The 21,645-nt window shown below is 45.7% G+C and overlaps 1 protein-coding gene and 1 pseudogene across 1 annotated transcript; one reads left to right on the top strand and one right to left on the bottom strand.

The window, feature by feature from the left end:
• The first annotated feature begins 1,631 nt into the window (after positions 1–1,631).
• LOC147463534 (putative chromatin-remodeling complex ATPase chain) lies at positions 1,632–19,335 on the top strand. Its single transcript, XM_086489553.1, has 25 exons — positions 1,632–1,783; positions 1,947–2,193; positions 2,339–2,470; positions 2,552–2,661; positions 3,026–3,147; positions 3,400–3,497; positions 3,578–3,757; positions 4,361–4,582; positions 4,660–4,794; positions 4,871–5,153; positions 5,285–5,358; positions 5,448–5,668; positions 5,749–5,836; positions 5,918–6,011; positions 6,241–6,429; positions 6,536–6,570; positions 6,640–6,716; positions 6,795–6,884; positions 6,974–7,043; positions 7,528–7,576; positions 7,651–7,709; positions 7,786–7,951; positions 8,039–8,217; positions 8,297–8,515; positions 18,958–19,335. Exons 2-25 carry the CDS (start codon positions 1,969–1,971, stop codon positions 18,985–18,987), a joined length of 3,147 nt encoding a protein of 1,048 aa, XP_086345679.1. The 5' UTR covers positions 1,632–1,783; positions 1,947–1,968; the 3' UTR covers positions 18,988–19,335.
• A 766-nt stretch (positions 19,336–20,101) lies between these two features.
• On the bottom strand, positions 20,102–21,060 carry LOC147463533 (citrate synthase, mitochondrial pseudogene; annotated as a pseudogene).
• Positions 21,061–21,645: the final 585 nt, after the last annotated feature.

Genomic DNA, 21,645 nt, shown 5'->3' with positions numbered 1-21,645 from the left:
TAATTCCAGTCAGTGTTAATGTTCAAAAAAGTCTCTTTTATTAAGCGTCTGCTGGTCGAGTTTCTTCCTCACAAAGAAGAAAATCGAAATACTAGCAGAAATTTTGAGATTTGCAGAATTTTTGGACGACTTTCTTACATATTTCATCGGTTTTTCTTCTGTTTACCATGGTTTGCAGCTAGCTAGTCTCGATTTTCAATCAGCTCAAGACTTAAGCTGAGGCAATCCTTTCCCAAAGCAAAGACTGATACCAATTTAATTCAACCTAACAATTTTATCACTTTCTTATTGTTTTTGAAATTCGTCGTGACCCTTTCACTTGTTTTTTCCACAAAAAGTGCCTTTCAAGGGCAACATTGTCTTCGATCAATCCTTCCACAAGGCAATCAAAAATTTAACATAGCCCTTCATAAGCAAATCCTCCAAATTTTTCCACTTCTCTTCTCTCGAAGGTCATAGGTGGCTTTGAATGGCTCTTAGGGGGGGCACATGGAGCCGTTTTGTGTCCCCCGTTTTTTGCTAAAAAGCAGGACCCCACTAGTTTTTTGTCAAGTACCATCGCCTCCACTGTGGTCTACCACGTTCAGCCCAGTTTTTGGTCATGTAGCTGCTTTTCCTTATGAACTTCTCAACTATGTTTCCTCCCTGCACCGAGATTGAACATCAAGCACCACAACAAATTAGCTCCACTCTCTCCTTTCTTCAATCTGCAACTTTCCAGTTCTTATGTAGCTTTCCAATTGGATGCTGCAATGGCCATTTGACCGCCCCGCATGGGCTTAATCTGTCATTCAACTGCAACCAGTGAGAAGCTCACCGATTGGTCAGAGGACCTTTGCATGTGCCCACCCTCGTGATTATTTGACACCCCCCTATGTCATGTGGGATCAATGGTCCCTATTAATTGGGGGCGGTGGGATTGGTTTTGCACTGTCCGACGACGGATTAATCCCCACGTGATCACAATTAAAGTGAACCCCAAGTAAATTTAATGTGAACATCAAGTGATCCCCATGTGAATCCCAATCAACATGTGATCACCTGTGAAGCCACCCATTACAAAGTGATTACAGTGTGACCTGGACCATCCCAAAGTGATCTCCATGTGATCCCCACCTTGTCTTTTTTGCTATATAATTCTATGTTCACACTGCCATTTCAAGTGGCGCACGACAGCTTAACGAGAGAGTCATGGCCTTCGGTGGAGTAGGTGGTGGGTTCGAGTCATAAGGACGGTCCACATCGTTTAAAGATCGTGGACCGTTGATCTCACCTGACAAGGTGGGTGTCATCACTAGGTGTGGCCACCCCATCTCCAACCTTCAAAAATGAACCCCGAGGTCCAAACAAGGCCGTCACTAACTTGACGACGGCGGCACTGCCTGATCAGAGAATTGCCTGAGACGAGAGCGATCGGGGAGAGTTTACTGCTGTCGACTATTTTAAAATGCGTGCTATTTTTACTGCAACAAGCATGGCTCCAAAGAATAGCATCTTAAAATAGCTTCAAAAGGCCTAAAAGTTGTGTACAACATTTCATAGGCACCACGCCTATATCACTGCAGGCAGTGCCAACAAATGTTGTGATGCAATTTAGACCGTCCGAAGATTGGAGATCGACGGCAGACGAAGTAAAGTGGAAAATGGGCGGGAAAGATATAGATGCGAAGAATTTACACATATACATATAGGCTACTTGAATAATAAGCTGCGTCCATTTCCGATGCACACACACATACATTCGCATCGCGTTTAGCTTTTGGTGTTCGATTCCGGAAGCGAGGTACAGAAGTAGTAGCGATCGCAGCCATGGCGATTAGGGTTTTCAATTCATCTGTTTAATGTTTCTGGTTGCCGACAGTGTGCTTTTTGGTCATCTCATGTTTAATCAGACGTGTTTTTTGATTTTGAAATTTGGGGTCCTCGAAACCTTCTGTTTTTTACAGGTTTCTTTTAGGCTTCCTTGTTATGGCCAGAGGCAGGCGTTCTCCATCTTCTGATGATGAGGAGCCTCCTGCCTCTGCTGCGGAGGAGGAAACTAGCGCTGATGATCAGGACGAGCAAGAGGAGTTGGATGCAGAAGAGCTGGAGGCCATAGAGGCTGCTGATCCAGATGAAGAAATAGCAGACACCCCTACTACTCCCAAGAGTGATGATGAGGGCGAGGAGGAAGATGCAGAGACTGATGATGAGGTAATTCATTTAGGTAACCGGTAGTAGGTACTAATTATGTACTAGTTGTGAGGATGCACAGCAGGCTTAGCTGCACCCAGTAGTTTAACAGAACAGAAGCATTACAAGTTCCATATTCATTAATGGATAATATTTCTCCTCACAGACTCCCATCTCTCCTTCAAAACAAGCCATTGCCAGAAGAGAAAAGCAACGCTTGAGAGAGATGAAGAGGAAGAAGAAAGAGGAGCTCGACAGGTTTTATCAGCAACAAAATGCGTCAATTGATGCAGACATGGTACAGTTGGTTGTGCTACTTTTACATTGGTATCTCTATTCTTGTCCCGTATTCATGCATTTTAATGATGGGTACCAACAGAATAGCAAAGCGAAAGGTCGTTTAAAGTTCCTTCTGCAGCAAACAGAAATATTTGCGCATTTTGCACAAGGTGCCCAATCAGCTTCAGGTGGCAAAGCAACAAGAGGCAGGTGAGTCTTTGGATAGTGTGTATAACAGCTAGATTGCATTTACTACACTTTTTGTTGGTAAAAGATTCTTCCTAGGCTGAGGTAGGGTTGTATGGGACAATGGTGCAAATTTAATCGCTAATGCTCATTTAGGGGGCTTTGTGTGCGTGTTGTGTGGATGGCTATACGATGTTAATCTATTTGGTCAGCAGTGCACTCTAGTGGCCTTAACATATCGATACACTAGTTCAGCAAGTTGTAGAAAAATTGCGTTGTAATTGTCACAGCACCAAGTGAGAATTATTAGCAGGGTGACTGGTTTGCCAATGTCTAGTTAAATATAAGGTGTTTGACTAAGATTTTGAATTAATGCTGCTATGTACAGGGGGAGACATAGCTCCAAGCATACAGAAGAAGAGGAGGATGAGGAATATTTGAAGGAAGAAGAAGATGCCCTTGGTAGCAATGTAGGTGGAGGTGGTACACGGTTGTTAGTGCAGCCATCTTGTGAGTATACAGTCACTTGTTGAGCTAACGGCATAAGGACACTCTATGCTGCACGTTCATAAAAGTAACCACTGCAAGCTCGTTTCTGAGTTTGCGTATCAATTGTTTCTAGGAAGTGTATGATCTTGGGCGTATTTTATAAAGAGGTGTATTTGTGAAGAAAGTCCTGCAATTTACGAATCAGAAAGCAAGGGCTTTACTTCTTTGGGCCTTTTCAATGCTAGAGGAATCTAATATTTCTTTTCTTCATAGGTATTCAAGGGAAAATGAGGGACTATCAGCTTGCTGGCCTGAATTGGATGATCAAGCTTTATGAAAATGGCATCAATGGTATTCTTGCTGATGAAATGGTAACAACAACAGATGCCCTGTACAAAGGATTGTTCGAACATTTCCGACAGTTCATGGGGGCTGACATCATTCTTTGCAGGGTCTTGGCAAAACTTTGCAGACTATCTCTTTGCTGGGCTATCTAAATGAATTTCGAGGAATAAAAGGCCCCCACATGGTGGTTACACCAAAGTCCACCCTAGGGAATTGGATGAATGAGATCAAGAGGTTTTGCCCTATATTGAGAGCTGTGAAATTTCATGGGAATCAGCACGAAAGGGTAAGTCTTGAGATAAAAGCTTGTGGATCTGGTAACTGCAACCATGAGTAATAAATTAAACCCAAATATCAGTAATAAGTTTCTGTTCAAGGTTCACCTTGATCCTTGGTTTGGCATTTTGCAAATAATTACGTAAATGTTTAAGAATCTCTTAATTGCAAGCTCAAAGCAGTGTTGGCCCTCATTATTTTGTTTGCCGTCGCTGGTCCTATTTAGTGTTCAAATGTCTGGACTTTTAAGGTAGGATTTTGTCTTATAATAGCATGGTGCTCAATTGGTGCACATGTTCCAACTCTATAATTCTTAAAAGCTTACACATTGTGTTGGGCTTCCTTCTCATTCTCTTGCTTTAAAAACATTGACCAAGGTTAATGCTTATTTCAGTCTTCTAAGAACTGTATCCCAATCAGTTGCACGTAATTATCTTTAGTTATGTTTTTTTAGCACATTTTGTTTAATAGACCTTATTTTATCTCAGCCTATTCTCTTAGTCTTTTAAATATTTGGACCTTGGTGCTGCTGACAAGTAAATTAACTAGAAGCTCGAAGGTTCTGTCTGCCTGGCTGTGAAGTACAACTGACCCACTTGTGTTATTACTGCAGACTCATCAAAAAGATAACTTGCTGGTGCCGGGTAAGTTTGACATTTGTGTTACCAGTTATGAAATGGCCATAAAAGAAAAAACGGCTCTGAAGAAGTTCAGTTGGAGGTACATCATTATCGACGAGGCTCATAGGATAAAAAATGAAAACTCATTGCTGTCTAAGACAATGCGCTTATTCTCTACAAACTATCGAATGCTCATAACTGGAACTCCCCTACAGGTCAAAATTATGTAATTTTACTGTCTTTTCATGATCGAATTGCAAACATTCTCACAACTTTCTTGGGTGTGCATCAGAATAATCTGCATGAGCTCTGGGCCCTCCTGAACTTTTTGTTGCCCGAAATATTCAGCTCTGCAGAAACTTTTGATGAATGGTTTCAAATAACAGGAGAAAATGACCAGCAGGAAGTGGTTCAGCAGCTCCACAAGGTGAATTTCCTCATCAAGGCAGTGGGTGTGCCAGATTCTGATTGCTGTTACTCAACGAATAATTGCCCTGCTGTAGGTGCTGCGGCCTTTTCTTTTGAGGAGGCTCAAGTCTGACGTTGAAAGAGGACTTCCTCCAAAGAAGGAAACAATATTAAAAGTAGGAATGTCACAGATGCAGAAACATTATTACCGTGCTTTGCTTCAGAAGGACTTGGATGCAATCAACGCTGGGGGTGAGCGAAAGAGGCTTCTCAATATAGCTATGCAGTTGCGTAAATGCTGCAATCATCCTTACCTATTTCAAGGCGCTGAACCTGGCCCCCCGTACACAACTGGTGATCATCTCATTCAAAATGCAGGTTTGATTCCGCTCCCTGTTACTGGAAACGTTCAACTTAAGCTGTTTGCCTAGTATTCACAACACCATAGAAGCTCGACTCGGTTGACTGTAGTGTTTGGTGTTGAGTGTGGGCATCTTATCTTTTGGCAGGGAAGATGGTGCTCTTAGATAAACTTCTACCCAAGCTGAAAGAACGTGATTCACGAGTGTTAATTTTTTCTCAGGTTTTAAATAGCTTTATCTCACTTTCCAGCTATTATTTGCTTACTGTTTGTCCTTTTCTTGAATGCAAAACTACCCCTTTCTTGAACAGATGACTAGATTGCTGGATATCTTAGAGGATTATTGTGTGTATCGTGGATATCAATACTGTCGCATTGATGGGGATACTGGTGGCGATGAAAGAGAGGCCTACATAGAAGCATTCAATAAGCCTGGAAGTGAGAAGTTTATTTTTTTGCTTTCTACAAGAGCTGGAGGGCTAGGAATAAATTTGGCCACTGCAGATATTGTTATTCTGTATGACAGTGACTGGTAAATGCGTTTTTTTTTTCAACTTTTTAATCCTCCCTTACCTTATACCTTTTGTGCTGATAGTTGAATGTGCATTACAGGAATCCTCAGGTAGATTTGCAGGCTCAAGATAGGGCTCATCGAATTGGCCAGAAGAAAGAAGTGCAAGTGTTTCGATTTTGTACAGAGGCAAGTAGATGGTTAGTTGTTTTAGTTGTACTTGCAGGGATTAAGTTGGTGTAATTTGGATTATTGGTTCTTGTGAAACAGTTAACAATTGAAGAGAAAGTGATTGAGCGTGCATACAAAAAACTTGCTTTAGATGCACTAGTCATTCAGCAAGGCCGTCTCGCTGAACAGAAAGGTAAGCTTGCTTCTTTCTTTCCTGCCCTTGGTGCATTTTGAACTACATGCTCAGAAACAAGGCACAAATAGGCTATCCATCTTGGCGGGTGTTAGGAGATTACGCATTTGAGTACAATATGTATAATGCCCTAATACTTATGCAAGTGTGGACAGTTTCATAGTGTGTTTTCTATTACTAGTTGCAGTTTTGGTATGTCTCAAAATATTTTAACCTTTTTTGTGTACAGCTGTCAACAAGGATGAGTTGCTGCAAATGGTGCGGTTTGGAGCTGAAATGGTTTTCAGCTCGAAGGACAGTACTATAACTGAAGAGGATATAGATCGCATTATTGCGAAGGGTGAGGAGGCGACAGCCGAGCTAGATGCTAAAATGAAGAAGTTTACAGAGGATGCTATCAAATTCAAAATGGACGACAGTGAGTAGCCTTACAGCTTATGTGGTGGAAACTTTAGAGCTGACTTTGTATCAGTTTTTTCTAATTAACATAGTGATACATTTAAATGGTCTGTTTGTCATTATAGACGCTGGGCTCTATGACTTCGACAATGAGGAAAAGGTATGGGCTATTTCTGAGTGTCCATATATGTATATGTTTATTGTAACTCTTGGCTCATGATGATATTAGGATGATGGAAAACTTGACTTGAAGAAAGTAATAACTGACAACTGGATTGAGCCTCCTAAGCGAGAGCGCAAACGCAAGTAAGCTGCTGCTTTTGTTCATTCATGCTACATACTTGGTGCTCATAAATCAGTTCTAAACGTGGATCATTGTGCTAGTTATTCTGATTCTGACTATTTCAAACAAGCATTGCGGCAAGGAGGCCCTACCAAGCCAAGAGAACCTCGCATTCCAAGAATGCCACAATTGTATGGGTTTGAAACCTGAAGAAAGTAGACTAAGAATGCAGTTTTTACATTACCATAACTCATGTCATTGTCATCCTGATAAATGACAGGCATGACTTCCAGTTTTTCAACACTCAAAGACTGACAGAGTTATATGAAAAAGAAGTTCGGTTTCGTTTGGTGAGTCTTTCTACCCAAGTACTTTCTTTTATTTTCTCTTCATGAGGTAGGATAATACAGCACCTTGAATGCTTATTGAGTGGGAAACTTAGTTGCTGCCTTGTAAGTCCCCTGGCTAAATTTTGATCCAAGCTGCCACATGCTGGGCCCCTACCTCGTGCGGAATGCTAAAAGATTGACGGTCACTCTCAGAATGGTTAGATATGTGGGTTATGGGCATTAGGTGGCAGTTCTGGTGGTGGCTGCTGTCAGCAATGCCTTCCTAGACTACGGTGCTCTCTCAAAGGTTTTAGTGCTTTAGGAGTAACTTTCGTATTTTAAATTTTGGGCGGTTAGGCATATTTTCTTGTGCTGGTAAATCTGAATGCTCAGGGATTTTTCCTAATAGTTCCATCCACTGTTATGGGTAGTGTCTTGACTAAGGCGAGTCTCACTAAGGGAGCGTTTTATTGATTTTTCTGATAATATTCACTGCCTGTTGCAGTCACAAAAAAATCAGGCCAAAGATGGTTTTGCAGAAGATGACGTGGAAGGTAGTTTTAATCATCTTTAGTTTCCTTGCTTGTAATTAAAGCTGTGTTTTTAATTGAGTTTTTGGTGTTTAAAGAGGTTGGAGAAGCATTTACTCTGGAAGAGCAAGAAGAAAAGGAACAGTTGCTGGAAGAGGTAAATTGTGTGCTCTGCTCTATTGTTTTGGAGTGTTAAGATCAAGGATGCTCATTAGTTTGTGTGGGGCATACAGGGTTTTGCAAATTGGACCAGGCGAGATTTCAATACTTATGTAAGAGCTTGCGAGAAATATGGGAGGAACGACATTCGAAGCATTGCCAGTGAAATGGAAGGCAAGACGGAAGAAGAGGTCGAGAGATATGCCAAGGTTTTCAAGGAGCGTTATAAGGAATTGAATGGTATGCTCGTGAACTGGTGGTTGTTTTAAGAGAAGGGATGTATATTTCATGTTGCTGATGCTATTTTGAGTCTGTATTGGTGGGCAGACTATGATAGGATCATAAAAAATATTGAAAGAGGGGAAGCCAGGATTTCTCGCAAAGATGAGATTATGAGGGCCATCGGGAAAAAATTGGATAGATACAAAAACCCATGGTTAGACCTGAAGATTCAGTATGGGCAGAACAAGGGGAAACTATATAATGAAGAATGTGACAGATTCATGGTATGTTTTTTGACATGGGAGTGAAAATAGACTTAGGTTTGTTACAACACTGAGTGTATGTTTGCTTTTGGAATGACAGATATGTATGGTGAATAAGCTTGGCTATGGCAATTGGGATGAACTGAAAGCGGCATTCCGGATGTCACCTCAATTTCGATTCGACTGGTTTGTCAAATCACGAACAGCAGCTGAGCTTGCAAGGCGCTGTGATGCTCTCATTCGGCTGATTGAGAAGGAGATGCAAGAGCTGGATGAGCGGGAACGGCAAGCACGGAAGGAACAAAACAAATTAAGCAAGGTACTGTGTCTGGTATAATATTGGTTTAGTTATTTTGTACTTTTCAAGGAATGGACATGGATCAGGTTATGTATAAGACGAAGATGAGATGGATAAACTTTACACCTAAAGGAGCTCAAGCTGGGAGGGGCAAATGTAGAGTAGACTGCAGAAAGAAATGAGTTACTGTGGGTAACTGGAGAGGTTTTGTTTTGTGTTGTGCCTCAGACTCTGAGGAAATGCACATGAAGAAATAAAGATTAAGTGAGAGGTCATGGGCGTTTTAGATTGTAGGGGTGGTTGTGACTCATGAGGGGGTAGTTTGGATAATTGGGAAGACTCTGCATTTGCATTACTCATGCTTCTGGTATCAAATGAAGGTTCACATGTTTTTGGTCAGTTCTTTTCAGCTAATGCATGCAGGTTTTTTTCTTTTTTGGAGAGAGAGAGAGAGAGAAATGAAATGAAATGAAATGTTATATTAACGTCTTCAAAAGGCCATAATGACCTATGAGACCAGAAAGTTACAAGGTGGTGGATCTGATACAAAGTCAGAGTAACAAAATAACCTAACAACAGTACACAACAAAACAAAGATATATTCTATGGGATCTTGGATTGGTCAATGTGATCTAAGCAAAAAACTAAGCCAAAATGGGCGGCTTGTTGGGATAACTGAATCACAAAAGATCTAGCATCGGTCGTTGGCGAATCTCATCAATTTCCTCTATGGTTAGTAGTCTGACTGTGCGTCGTGCATGCCTGGCCAGCGTGCTCCGAATCTTTTGTTGTAGCCTTCGTCGATGCTGTGTAGTCTTTCGCAGTCGTGGGCGCCTGGATTTCCTCAGTTCAATCGCTCGGTCGATCAGTGTGCCTCTGGTGTGAGACGAGGGGGAGCTTTGTTGTGGGAGTGGCTCTTGCGGCTGTCCAGTGTCTGCTCTGAAGAAGTCTGCGATCTGTCTTTGAGACTGGCTAGCCTCGCCATTCAGCATGCTCTCTCTGTGTCTGCGCAGCTCTAGCAAGAAGACCCAGGCATCTTTGATCTTCGTATCCCATGACTCTTGAGAGTGGTCCAAAACCTTCTCTGAACAAGCAATGGAAGCGGCCTCGTATATCGTAGTAGACGGGGCAGCGACATGTATAGTGTAGCTCTGTCTCAAGTTCCATGTTACACAAGGGGCATGCCCTGTCCTCTGCTGGTACTCTGCTGTATCTCCCAGTCTCAATCCGCAATTGGTGAGAAGATGTGCGTAACTGGCCAATAGCACATCTTATCCCATGAGACAAGTGGGTATCCATGTATCTGGGTCTCGCCACAAAACCATCTTCCGTAAGTTGGAGAAGGTGGTCTTTGTAGAAAGCCATCTTCGTGCCCAATTCCTGTGCTGGTTGTATCTATGTCCTTCTGGTGTCTAGCTGGGTCAGGTCTTGGCGTATGAGCTTGGTGATCTCTGATTGTGTAAGGGTGAGAGATGGTGCATCCAATGAGTAATGGAATGGTGGCAGCCGGTCTATGCTGAACCCATGTGCTTGAAACCATGATGTCATCTCCCCATACCAGCATGTTGTATCTCCTTGTATGGCTAATTGTCGAGAGGATTCAAGTGCTATGCGAGCATATCTGTCTCTAGGAAGTTCCCATGTGCGGTTTATGAAGGAGACTGATCTGGTGAGCGCCTCCACTACAAGTGGGGGGGCCGCTAGCTCTGCTCGAATAATGGCCCGTGGTACTAATGCCTTGGCTCTAATGAGCCGCGAGATCATAGAGACGAGAGGTTTCTCCATGTTCCCCCATCCGTCTGAGCGACCCGTCCTCCCGTGGTGATCCAGTGAAGGTCCCCATATCTCGGTTCCATAGAGCAATTCTGAAGCCACCAAGGTGTCAAAGAACCAGAGCTTCGTTCGGGGCTCCTGAAACTGAACCTGCGAACACATCCTCTCCAATCTACCCAATGCTGCGCGGGCTCTAGTAAGTCTGGTTTTTGTTGCTCTTCTGAGTGAGAATGTAGGTCCGCTAAAAACCACTCCAAGGTAAGTGTAAGCGTCTATGTACTCCACCGTCTCCTGGCCGTATGTGAGTGTAGGTGCTGACCTCCTGATCCATTGTGGGGTGGTATTAAACACCATAACCTTGGTTTTACCCAGGTTGACAGACAAACCACTTTCATGGGCAAACGTATGCAGAGCATCCAATTGACGTTGCATTCCCTCTGGGGATTCGGAGATCAACACTATGTCATCAGCATATAACAAAAGTGGAATCCATGTCCCTGCCAACTGAGCACCTTTATCCCCATCGTTGTCAATGTAGTCAGAAATCTCATCCACATACATACCGAAAAGAGTGGGAGAGAGCGGGCAGCCTTGCTTCATCCCAATAGTGCAGTGAACCGGTGTAGAAAGTCCCTCCGGGGTGCGTACATGCCCTACTACTGATCTGTACAATGCCATGATCCCCCAAATGAGTTCTGTGGGTACTCCCATTTCCTGTAATCTGCGCATCAGTCTAGCTCTAGGTACCGTGTCAAAAGCTTTGCGGAAGTCCACAAAGCTACAATAGATACGTCTCCCATGAGATCTGCCTTCCTCGATGATGGCCTTGAGTGTCAAGATATGGTCAAGAGTAGAGAAGCCTCTACTGAACTTTGCCTGCCCAGTTGCACGCATTCCTACCTTCTCTGCCCATCTACTCAGCTGTTGCTCAAGAATGGACGTATACAACCGTGCCAGTGTGAGCCCAATCATAATAGTGCGATAATTCCCAGGCTCCATGGGGTCTCCTGTCTTGAAGATAGGTACGATCGTAGATAGGCCGTGCCAGAGTGTGCCCAATCATGATAGTGCGATAATTCCTAGGCTCCATGGGGTCTCCTGTCTTGAAGATAGGTACGATCCAAGTGTCCGGTAGGCCCTCACACATGGCACGGTTAAATATAACTGCTAGAAGCTCTGCTAGTAGGTCTTTGGCATGCATAAAATGCTCGGCGACTAAACCATCATGATCATATGCTCTCCCAGTCCTCATCCTTTCAATAGCTTTCTTCACCATCTCAGCGGTGAAAACATCACATGTGTGGGGGCATGGGTCGGGGGGGTTGGGGAGGGGCGGCTGTCCAGGTACTGTGTACAAAGATGATGCGTATTGACCCCAGGTCTCTGTGGAGGAAATAGTATTGGGGGGGGGGGGGGGGGATTGCTCATGAAAGAGCCGCCACGCCTCACGCGAGTCCTGACTCAAGAATAGCTGGTATAGGTCTTGTTCGAGTCGAGCCAAAAAAGCCCTCTTCTTCTGCCGCACCAGGCGTCGGAAGTCAATCTGTGACTGTCTGTGAGTGACGTTCCCCAAAAGCACCTCCCTCTGAAGTCTGGCTCTAGTCTGGCGGCACTCCTCATCGTACCAGTTGTTCTGAGGCATGCTCCTTGATCGGCGGCTCTGCTCTGGTTGGGTGTGTGGGTATGCCTCTGTTGCTGCCTCATGTAATGTCTGTGTCAGTATATTAGTTAGCTCCTCTAGAGGTCGCCCTGGGTCCTTAGTGCATAGGCATCTGTAGATCCCGTCCATGTATACAGAATCCGTCTCTCGTGTGAATGTGTAGCGAGTAGGGGTTGCTACCCGTGGCCTGCGTGCTACACTGAACTGGAAAGAGACGGTCATCGACACCAGAGCATGATCTACTACTACCCCGACCGGTCTGGGCCCAACTGTGAGATCCTGGATACTAGAGATGAGATTCGGCTGTGCCATGACATAGTCCACCGTGCTGGCTCCATGTCTGTGTGGGAAGCATGTAAAACCTCCCGCAGCAGGAAATCTCTGTAGGCCGTTCAAGATGGCCAATCCATGTGCAATGCCCATGTCTATCAGGTGTCGCCCATACTCAGTATATTCCACATCGTGTGATAGTCTGGAAAGGCCCGTCTCTGCAACATCTAGCTCTCTTAGCATCTCCTCTGAAGTATCATAAAACACTGCCTGGTGATGGGCAGTCCTAGCATTGAAGTCCCCTAGGATGATAATGTCACCATCCCTAGAGAACTCCCATATGTCATCATCCAAAATAGAGAAAGGGGATTGTCCTCTTGGTGCTGCATAAACTGATGTACTCGGGGGAAAGTAGCAAATAGCTAATAGAGGTATTTGCTTGTCTCTGCTTTCAGTCTCCTCCACATGTACCTAGCCTGCTCGTCCCTGCGGGCTATGTGTATCAGTGGCTGCAGATCCTCTCTAAATAACATTGTCACTCCCCCCATCAAGACGATGATGTCTCTTCCAGTAAAGCTATCCTCAAAAGCTCCCACATCAAGACGCATAGATCCATTGCAGTTCCAGGCAGCTACTTTGAGTGTGGTCCCATAAGTCTCGCACCGTCATGTGGAGCGTCGCTCTAGTATTACCACTTTTCCGTCTCGGTAAAAAGCGATCTTGCCTTTTTCCCTTGCCGCTCTAATCTCCGGCATTACTTCTTGCATATGAGCGATCTGCGAGAGGGTGAGATCATCCCCGAGAAAGATGCCAGTCTCTTTAAGAGTTGGTCTTTTCTTCAAGGACTTCTTCGCTTCCCTGGAGGGAAAACGGAGGATGAGTGCTCTTTCTTTTGAGGTTTCTCGACTGCTTCCATTTTTCTTTATGTTGCCCACTCTCCATGCCCTTGTGTGCGTCGGCTCATGAATCCCCATCAAGGCTGTGAGTTGTTTCACTTCTTCGGCCACATTGCCTTTGTCTTTAAGATCGCAAATTCTCACATGTAAAGCGCGCACCCTTCTCCTCTGCTCCTCCTCTAGTGTCTGATTAATGATGTTGTTGGGTGTGGACGTGGGCGTTATCTCCTTGCCTTTCCCTTTCTTGGCCACCTTGATCCATTTCTCGGCTTCGTCCGCCTTCTGTTGAGTTTTGGTAAGAACATCCACCCAAGAAGTCGTCATTTCTTTGTGCTGCTCTTCTCCCTCTTTGATGGCCCGTACTTGCTCCTTGATCGTGTTAATTTCTTTGATTACTGAGGGTTGCAGTTCGCCCTCTTCCAGTGTGTTTCTTGATCGTGCTTCGGCGAGATCTTTCTTGAGTGACGCGATCTCTTCCTCTTGGGTTGTCACTCGGTCTTCCAACGTACTTATCTTGCTCTCTTGGATCTGCACGTGTCCTTCGAGCATGTTTATTGTACCCCAGAGATTGCGGTTCATCTTGGTAATGATCTCCGTCATTTCCTCTTTGCATTTTTGAATGGCATCCTCTAGGGGGTCGGCTTTATCGTTCATCTTCCTCATGCTTGATCGCAGTCCGCAAGGGGGTGGCGGGAGAGAGAGGGGGGGGGGGGTGGTGGTTGGGGGGGGGGGAGAGAGCGGGGTGGTGGGGGGGGAGAGAGAGAGAGAGAGAGAGAGAGAGAGAGAGAGAGAGAGAGAGAGAGAGAGAGAGAGAGAGAGAGAGAGAGAGAGAGAGAGAGAGAGAGAGAGAGAGAGAGAGAGAGAGAGTACGATAGACTTAATTTTAACAAACGATAGACTTAAAAGACTTAAAAAAATGGAAGGTTAAAAGGTTAGTGCGTTGAGAAAATTAACAGTGCGAGAGAGAGAGAGAGAGAGAGAGAGAGAGAGAGAGAGAGAGAGAGAGAGAGAGAGAGAGAGAGAGAGAGAGAGAGAGAGAGAGAGAGAGAGAGAGAGAGAGAGAGAGAGAGAGAGAGAGACCCACGCGCAGGGGGCGGGTGTGGGGGCAGCGCGCGAGCACAGGGTGGGAGTGCAGGGGGTAGCACGGGTGAGCAGAGGATGGGAGCAGGGGGTGCAAGGACAGCTCGTGAGCGGGGGGGGGGGGGGGGGTGGAGAGGGCAGGGGCAGGGGTAGCGGCGGGAGCGGGAGGGTAGCGAGAGCGGGAGAGAGAGAGAGAGGGGAGGGAGAGAGAGAGAGAGAGAGAGAGAGAGAGAGAGAGAGAGAGAGAGAGAGAGAGAGAGAGAGAGAGAGAGAGAGAGAGAGGAGAGAGAGAGAGAGAGAGAGAGAGAGAGAGAGAGAGAGAGAGAGAGAGAGAGAGAGAGAGAGAGAGAGAGAGAGAGAGAGAGAGAGAGAGAGAGAGAGAGAGAGAGAGAGAGAGAGAGAGAGAGAGAGAGAGATGAAATGAAATGTTATATTAACGTCTTCAAAAGGCCATAATGACCTATGAGACCCGAAAGTTACAAAGTGGTGGATCTGATACAAAGTCAGAGTAACAAAATAACCTAACAACAATACAAAACAAAGATATATACTATGGGGTCCTAAGTTGATCGATGTGAACCAAGCAAAAGACTAAGTAAAAAATGGGCGGCTTGTTGGGATAGCTAAATCACAAGAGATCTAGCATCGGTCGTTCGCGAATCTCATCAATTTCCTCCATGGTCAGTAGTCTGACCGGGCGTCGTGCATGCCTGGTCAGCGTGCTCCGAATTTTCTGTCGTAGCCTCCGTCGATGCTGTGTAGTTCTTCGCAATCGCGGGCGCCTGGATTTCCCCAGTTCAATCGCTCGGTCAATCAGTGTGCCTCTGGTGTGAGATGAGGGGGAGCTCTGCTGTGGGAGTGGCTCTTGCGGTTGTCCCGTGTCTGCTCTGAAGAAGTCTGTGATCCGTCGTTGAGACTTGGCTAGCCTCGCCATTCATCAGGCTATCTCTGTGTCTGCGCAGCTCGAGCAAGAACAAACCCATACATCTCTGATCTTCGTATCCCATGACTCTTGAGAGGTCCAAAACCTTCTCTGAACAAGCAATGGAAGCGGCCTCGTATATCGTAGTAGACGGGGCAGCGACATGTATAGTGTAGCTCTGTCTCAAGTTCCATGTTACACAAGGGGCATGCCCTGTCCTCTGCTGGTACTCTGCTGTATCTCCCAGTCTCAATCCGCAACTGGTGAGAAGATGTGCGTAACTGGCCAATAGCACATTTTATCCCATGAGACAAGTGGGTATCCATGTATCTGGGTCTCGCCACAAAACCATCTTCCGTAAGTTGGAGAAGGTGGTCTTTGTAGAAAGCCATCTTCGTGCCCAATTCCTGTGCTGGTTGTATCCATGTCCTTCTGGTTTCTAGCTGGGTCAGGTCTTGGCGTATGAGCTTGGTGATCTCTGATTGTGTAAGGGTGAGAGATGGTGCATCCAATGAGTAATGGAATGGTGGCAGCCGGTCTATGCTGAACCCATGTGCCTGAAACCATGATGTCATCTCCCCATACCAGCATGTTGTATCTCCTTGTATGGCTAATTGTCGAGAGGATTCAAGTGCTATGCGAGCATATCTGTCTCTAGGAAGTTCCCATGTGCGGTTTATGAAGGAGACTGATCTGGTGAGCGCCTCCACTACAAGTGGGGGGGCCGCTAGCTCTGCTCGAATAATGGCCCGTGGTACTAATGCCTTGGCTCTAATGAGCCGCGAGATCATAGAGACGAGAGGTTTCTCCATGTTCCCCCATCCGTCTGAGCGACCCGTCCTCCCGTGGTGATCCAGTGAAGGTCCCCATATCTCGGTTCCATAGAGCAATTCTGAAGCCACCAAGGTGTCAAAGAGCCAGAGCTTCGTTCGGGGCTCCTGAAACTGAACCTGCGAACACATCCTCTCCAATCTACCCAATGCTGCGCGGGCTCTAGTAAGTCTGGTTTTTGTTGCTCTTCTGAGTGAGAATGTAGGTCCGCTAAAAACCACTCCAAGGTAAGTGTAAGCGTCTATGTACTCCACCGTCTCCTGGCCGTATGTGAGTGTAGGTGCTGACCTCCTGATCCATTGTGGGGTGGTATTAAACACCATAACCTTGGTTTTACCCAGGTTGACAGACAAACCACTTTCATGGGCAAACGTATGCAGAGCATCCAATTGACGTTGCATTCCCTCTGGGGATTCGGAGATCAACACTATGTCATCAGCATATAACAAAAGTGGAATCCATGTCCCTGCCAACTGAGCACCTTTATCCCCATCGTTGTCAATGTAGTCAGAAATCTCATCCACATACATACCGAAAAGAGTGGGAGAGAGCGGGCAGCCTTGCTTCATCCCAATAGTGCAGTGAACCGGTGTAGAAAGTCCCTCCGGGGTGCGTACATGCCCTACTACTGATCTGTACAATGCCATGATCCCCCAAATGAGTTCTGTGGGTACTCCCATTTCTTGTAATCTGCGCATCAGTCTAGCTAGTGGTACCGTGTCGAAAGCTTTGCGGAAGTCCACAAAGCTACAATAGATCCGTCTCCCATGAGATCTGCCTTCCTCGATGATGGCCTTGAGTGTCAAGATATGGTCAAGAGTAGAGAAGCCTCTCCTGAACCTTGCCTGCCCAGTTGCACGCATTCCTACCTTCTCTGCGCATCTACTCAGCTGTTGCTCAAGAATGGATGCATACAACCGTGCCAGTGTGTGCCCAATCATAATAGTGGGATAATTCCCAGGCTCCATGGGGTCTCCTGATTTGAAGATAGGTACGATTGTAGATAGGCTCCAAGTGTCTGATAGGCCCTCACACATGGCACGGTTAAACGTAACTGCTAGAAGCTCTGCTAGTAGGTCTTTGGCATGCATGAAATGCTCAGCTGCTAGGCCCTCATGATCATATGCTCTCCCAGTCTTGATCCTATCAATGGCTTTCTTCACCATCTCGGCAGTGAAAAAGACACATGTATGTGGGCATGGGTCGGGGGGGTTGGGGAAGGGTGGCTGTCCAGGTACTGTGTACAAAGATGATGCGTATTGACCCTAGGTCTCTGTGGAGGAAATAGCAGGGGGGGGGGACTGCTCATGAAAAAGCTGCCACGCTTCACGTGAGTCTTGACTCAAGAATAGCTGATATAGATCCTGCTCGAGTCTAGCCAAAAAAACCCTCTTCTTCCGCCGCACCAGGCGTCGGAAGTCCATCTGTGACTTTCTATGAGTGACGCCCCCCAACAGCACTTCCCTCTGAAGTCTGGCTCTAGTTTGGCGGCGCTCCTCATCGTACCAGCTGTTCTGAGGCATGCTGCCAGATCGGCGGCTCTGCTCAAGCTGGGTGTGTGGGTATGCTTCAGCTGCTGCCTCATGGAATGTCTGTGTCAGTATAGTAGTTAGCTCCTCCAGAGGTCGCCCCGGGTTCTCAGTGCATAAGCGTCTGTAGATTCCGTCCATGTATACCGAGTTAGTCTCCCTTGTGAATGTGTAGCGAGTAGGGGCTGCTACTCGTGGCCTGTGTGCTGCACTGAAATGGAAGGAGATGGTTAGTGACACCAGAGCATGATCCACTGCCACCCCGACCGGTTTGGGTCCAACTGTGAGATCCTCGATACTAGAGATGAGGTTCGGTTGTGCCATGACATAGTCCACCGTGCTGGCCCCATGTCTGTGTGGGAAGCATGTAAAACCTCCCGCAACAGGAAATCTCTGTAGGCCATTCAAGATGGCCAATCCATGTGCAGTGCCCATGTCTATCAGGTGCCGCCCATACTCAGTATATTCCATATCGTGTGATAGTCTGGAAAGGCCCGTCTCTGCCACATCTATCTCTCTTAACATCTCCTCTGAAGTATCATAAACCACTGCCCGGTGATGGGCAGTCCTAGCATTGAAGTCCCCGAGGATGATAATGTCACTGTCCGTAGAGAACTCCCATATGTCATCATCCAAAATAGAGAAAGGGGACTGTCCTCTGGGTGGTGCATAAACTGATGTACTCGGGGAAAGTAACAAATAGCTAGATAGAGGTATCTGCCTGTCTTTGCTTTCAGTCTCACCCACATGTACCTAGCCTGCTCGTCCCTGCGGGCTATATGAATCAGTGGCTGCAGATCCTCTCTAAATAACATTGCCACTCCTCCCGAGCCCCGCCCTCTGTGCTCTGAGTGTGTCTCCTGTGTGTGGGCTGTCTCCCACCTATATTTACTGATGTGAGGCATGGATTGCCCAGGGGCCTGGTGTGTCTTAGAGTAGAAGATGATGTCTCTTCCAGTAAAGCTATCCTCAAAAGCACGCACATGAAGATGCATAGATCCATTGCAGTTCCAGGCAGCTACTTTGAGTGTCGTCCCATAAGTCTCGCACCGTCATGTGGAGCGTCGCTCGAGTATTACCACTTTTCCGTCTCGGTAAAAAGCGATCTTGCCTTTTCCCCTTGCCGCTCTAATCTCCGGCATTACTTCCTGCGAGAGGGTGAGATCTGCGAGAGGGTGAGATCGTCCCCAAGAAAGATGCTAGTCTCTTTAAGAGTTGGTCTTTTCTTCAAGAATGACTTCTTTGCTTCCATGGAGGGAAAACGGAGGATGAGTGCTCTTTCTTTTGAGGTTTCTCCATTGTCTCCATTTTTCTTTATGTTGCCCACTCTCCATGCCCTTCTGTGTGTCGGCTCATGAATCCCCATCAAGGCTGTGAGTTCTTTTACTTCTTCGTCCACATTCCCTTTTGTCTTTAAGACCGCAAATTCTCACATGTAAAGCGTGCACCTTGAGAGAGAGAGAGAGAGAGAGAGAGAGAGAGAGAGAGAGATTGTTTTGCAGGGAAGAAAAAGGAAACTTGCTGCTGAGTAAGTGGAGACCAAGAAAGTTGCCATATCCACCTAGGACTCGGGGTCGGGCTCATATGTTTGGAACCATATATCATTGCTGCAATACAAGTTTTGGTTTTGGTTGTAACAGCCATGATATAGCCACTCAAACTAGCACCCTTGTGAGGGACAGTCTTTACATCAATATCACCCATTGCTGGCAAATTGTCACCGGGTTCTCTGTATTTTTTCTTTTTGCTTACCTATTCCAGGCAGGCTGAGCAAATTGTAATTTAACTACAGCCTTTAACTGAAACCAAGGGTTCAAAAACGATCATTTTGGGGGACTACTTAAGTTTGGAGAATCAAATTCAATCCATTTTTACTGGTTTCTCTTGTTCACAATTTATTAAAAGTACTGGATATCTTTTTGTTGTGCCCTTGTATTAAAAGTTCTGTGCTTTCTGAAGTCTTAAAAGTATGGAGATTATTGTGTTTAAACGCTGCCTGCGTCTAGATTTTAGTAGAAAGCTTGTTCCATTTTAAGACTTCTAGCAGACAGGCTGTCCCAATTTAAGAAGACTTAACCTAAATATAGAACACTTTCTTGTAATAAATGTGGAGGTAATTGCAGGAAGTGCACTGAATAGCACTCAGTAAATGAACTTGTTTGCACCGGTTTTATTAATTCCAACCCAAATCATGAGATTGATGGCATGTGCTATCAGAAGCCTTTCCTAGATTAGCATTTTGTAATCTAATTAGATCTTATGCGCAAGCATCCTGTTGTGCTAGATGACATTGGCTTTCTCTTCTGTCAAAAGATAATGTTTTGAATTGTGCTAAGGAGATTAAATTGGTGCATATTGCCTATAGTTAATACCTTAAGTGAAATTTACCTCACTTAATCATGAGGGTGGGATGCCATGTGGACTTTGCATTTGATTGTTGTCGTTCGAATCAGGCAGGTCGAACTGTGCAGTGCAGTACTTTAATTAAGTAAGACTCGGCGTAAAATGGCATTGTCAAAGCAACTTGTTCATTGATAATGGGATCATTGGGATCTTTGCCCTTAACCTTGATCCAATATGGAGCCTAAAATTCAAATGTATACTTATCGAAGTGCCATTTTTTAATGCTTTGTGTAAAGCAAGTATTTACATGTCACAAATTTTATCAAACACATTAATTTGTACAGCCAGTTGATTTATTACATAATAGCATGACAAATAACTAATGTTGTGACAAGCGAATGGCCCTTGGATTGCGAGGCCATGTAGGGGGCCTGCACATCCATTCATCCCCGCGGTGAAGGCGAGGTAAGGGTCAGCTAACGCACTTCCAACCAGATGAACCGCATGTGCACTCACCGCACCACCTTCATGATCGGAGTGGGTAACCATATACATCCTCATCGTCTCATACATATCTGGGTCATCAAAGCTTAGCATGTGACAGAAGTTCGCTGCAAAATCAAGTCTCGGATCTGGATGGATCACATGCCCTTCTTTATGAATCCTTCTGTAGATGAAAGCCGCGAGTAGAGGCAGCTGCGCAATGAGATTGAGGGAGTCTTCTAAGGCAGGACGCCATAGCTGGTTGATGGGCATGCCTGAGGCGTATGCACTCGCAAACTGGCTCTCTGTTTGAAGGGCCATGATGGGAGAGACAAGCTGAGTCATGGGATGAGCTGAGATAGGGAGTGCATTGATGTAGGAGAAGACAAAATCAGGTACCTTCTGAATGCAGGCGGCAAGATCAAGAGACAAGGACACTGCCTGTGAAGGCGAGGGGTGTAGGAGGTGAGAAAAAGCCACAACACACCTTCTGGGAGAGGCTGGCTGCCAGGGGAGGAGGGGGGAAGAGAAGCGAAACACTGCGGGATGGAGAAGCCTCAGTAGAGGATGCCATGGTCTGGATCGAGCTTAGAGATGTCCCACAGTAGGCTTTTGATGCCTCTCGATCCTGCAATGAGGTCCTGGATGGTGTGAGAATCGAGCTGGATGCTACCGCACTCCCTCTTTATCTTGCTGAGACGCTCTCTGCACGTGGGAATCAGAGCGCGAATTGTCTCTGGCAACCGTACGCGATCTTCCTCTTCCTGCTTATCCGCCATCGCTCCAATGAAGTAGAAAATGAGAGAGAGAGAGAGAGAGACGAGTTCAACTATAACACCACTACATTCACACTAACCCTTCTTTACTTGGTAAGGCTAATTGAAATGAGTCAAGGGGATTGAGCCACTCCAACCAGTTTAATCCAATGTTAAACGGTGATTGGCTTTATATCGATCATCTATGAATTTGCGATGTTTACATACTACGATGACTGTCACCACCGTAAATGGTATTGACGACAATTGCTTTTCAAAGTGCCCGCGTTGACTATCAAGTGCATGAAAATCTCTTGCTAGACTCGCTAAAGGATGGTAAACTTTAGCTTTCACCCGATCTACACATCTTAACTTTACTGTACTTTATGACACAAAGTAACTTCACAGATAAACTTGTAAGTGGAATTCACCACTTCAAAACAACTCACAACTTGGTAGCTAGAGCGCTCCCAAGCAGACGACCATCCCACTTTTATCGGGCTGAAATTCCCCTACTCTCGGCCAATTTTGACGACATAACCAAAGTAGAAGTCTCTAGGGACAAAATCCCAAGTAAACAATGACTTTTCATGCACTTTACAAAACCTG

This window comes from Adiantum capillus-veneris, chromosome 2 (assembly GCF_014529385.1).
Source record: "Adiantum capillus-veneris isolate H3 chromosome 2, ASM1452938v2, whole genome shotgun sequence".
Classification (NCBI taxonomy): domain Eukaryota; kingdom Viridiplantae; phylum Streptophyta; class Polypodiopsida; order Polypodiales; family Pteridaceae; genus Adiantum; species Adiantum capillus-veneris.
The sequence above is the reverse complement of the archived record's forward strand: the minus strand, read 5'-3'. Positions and strand labels throughout refer to the sequence as shown.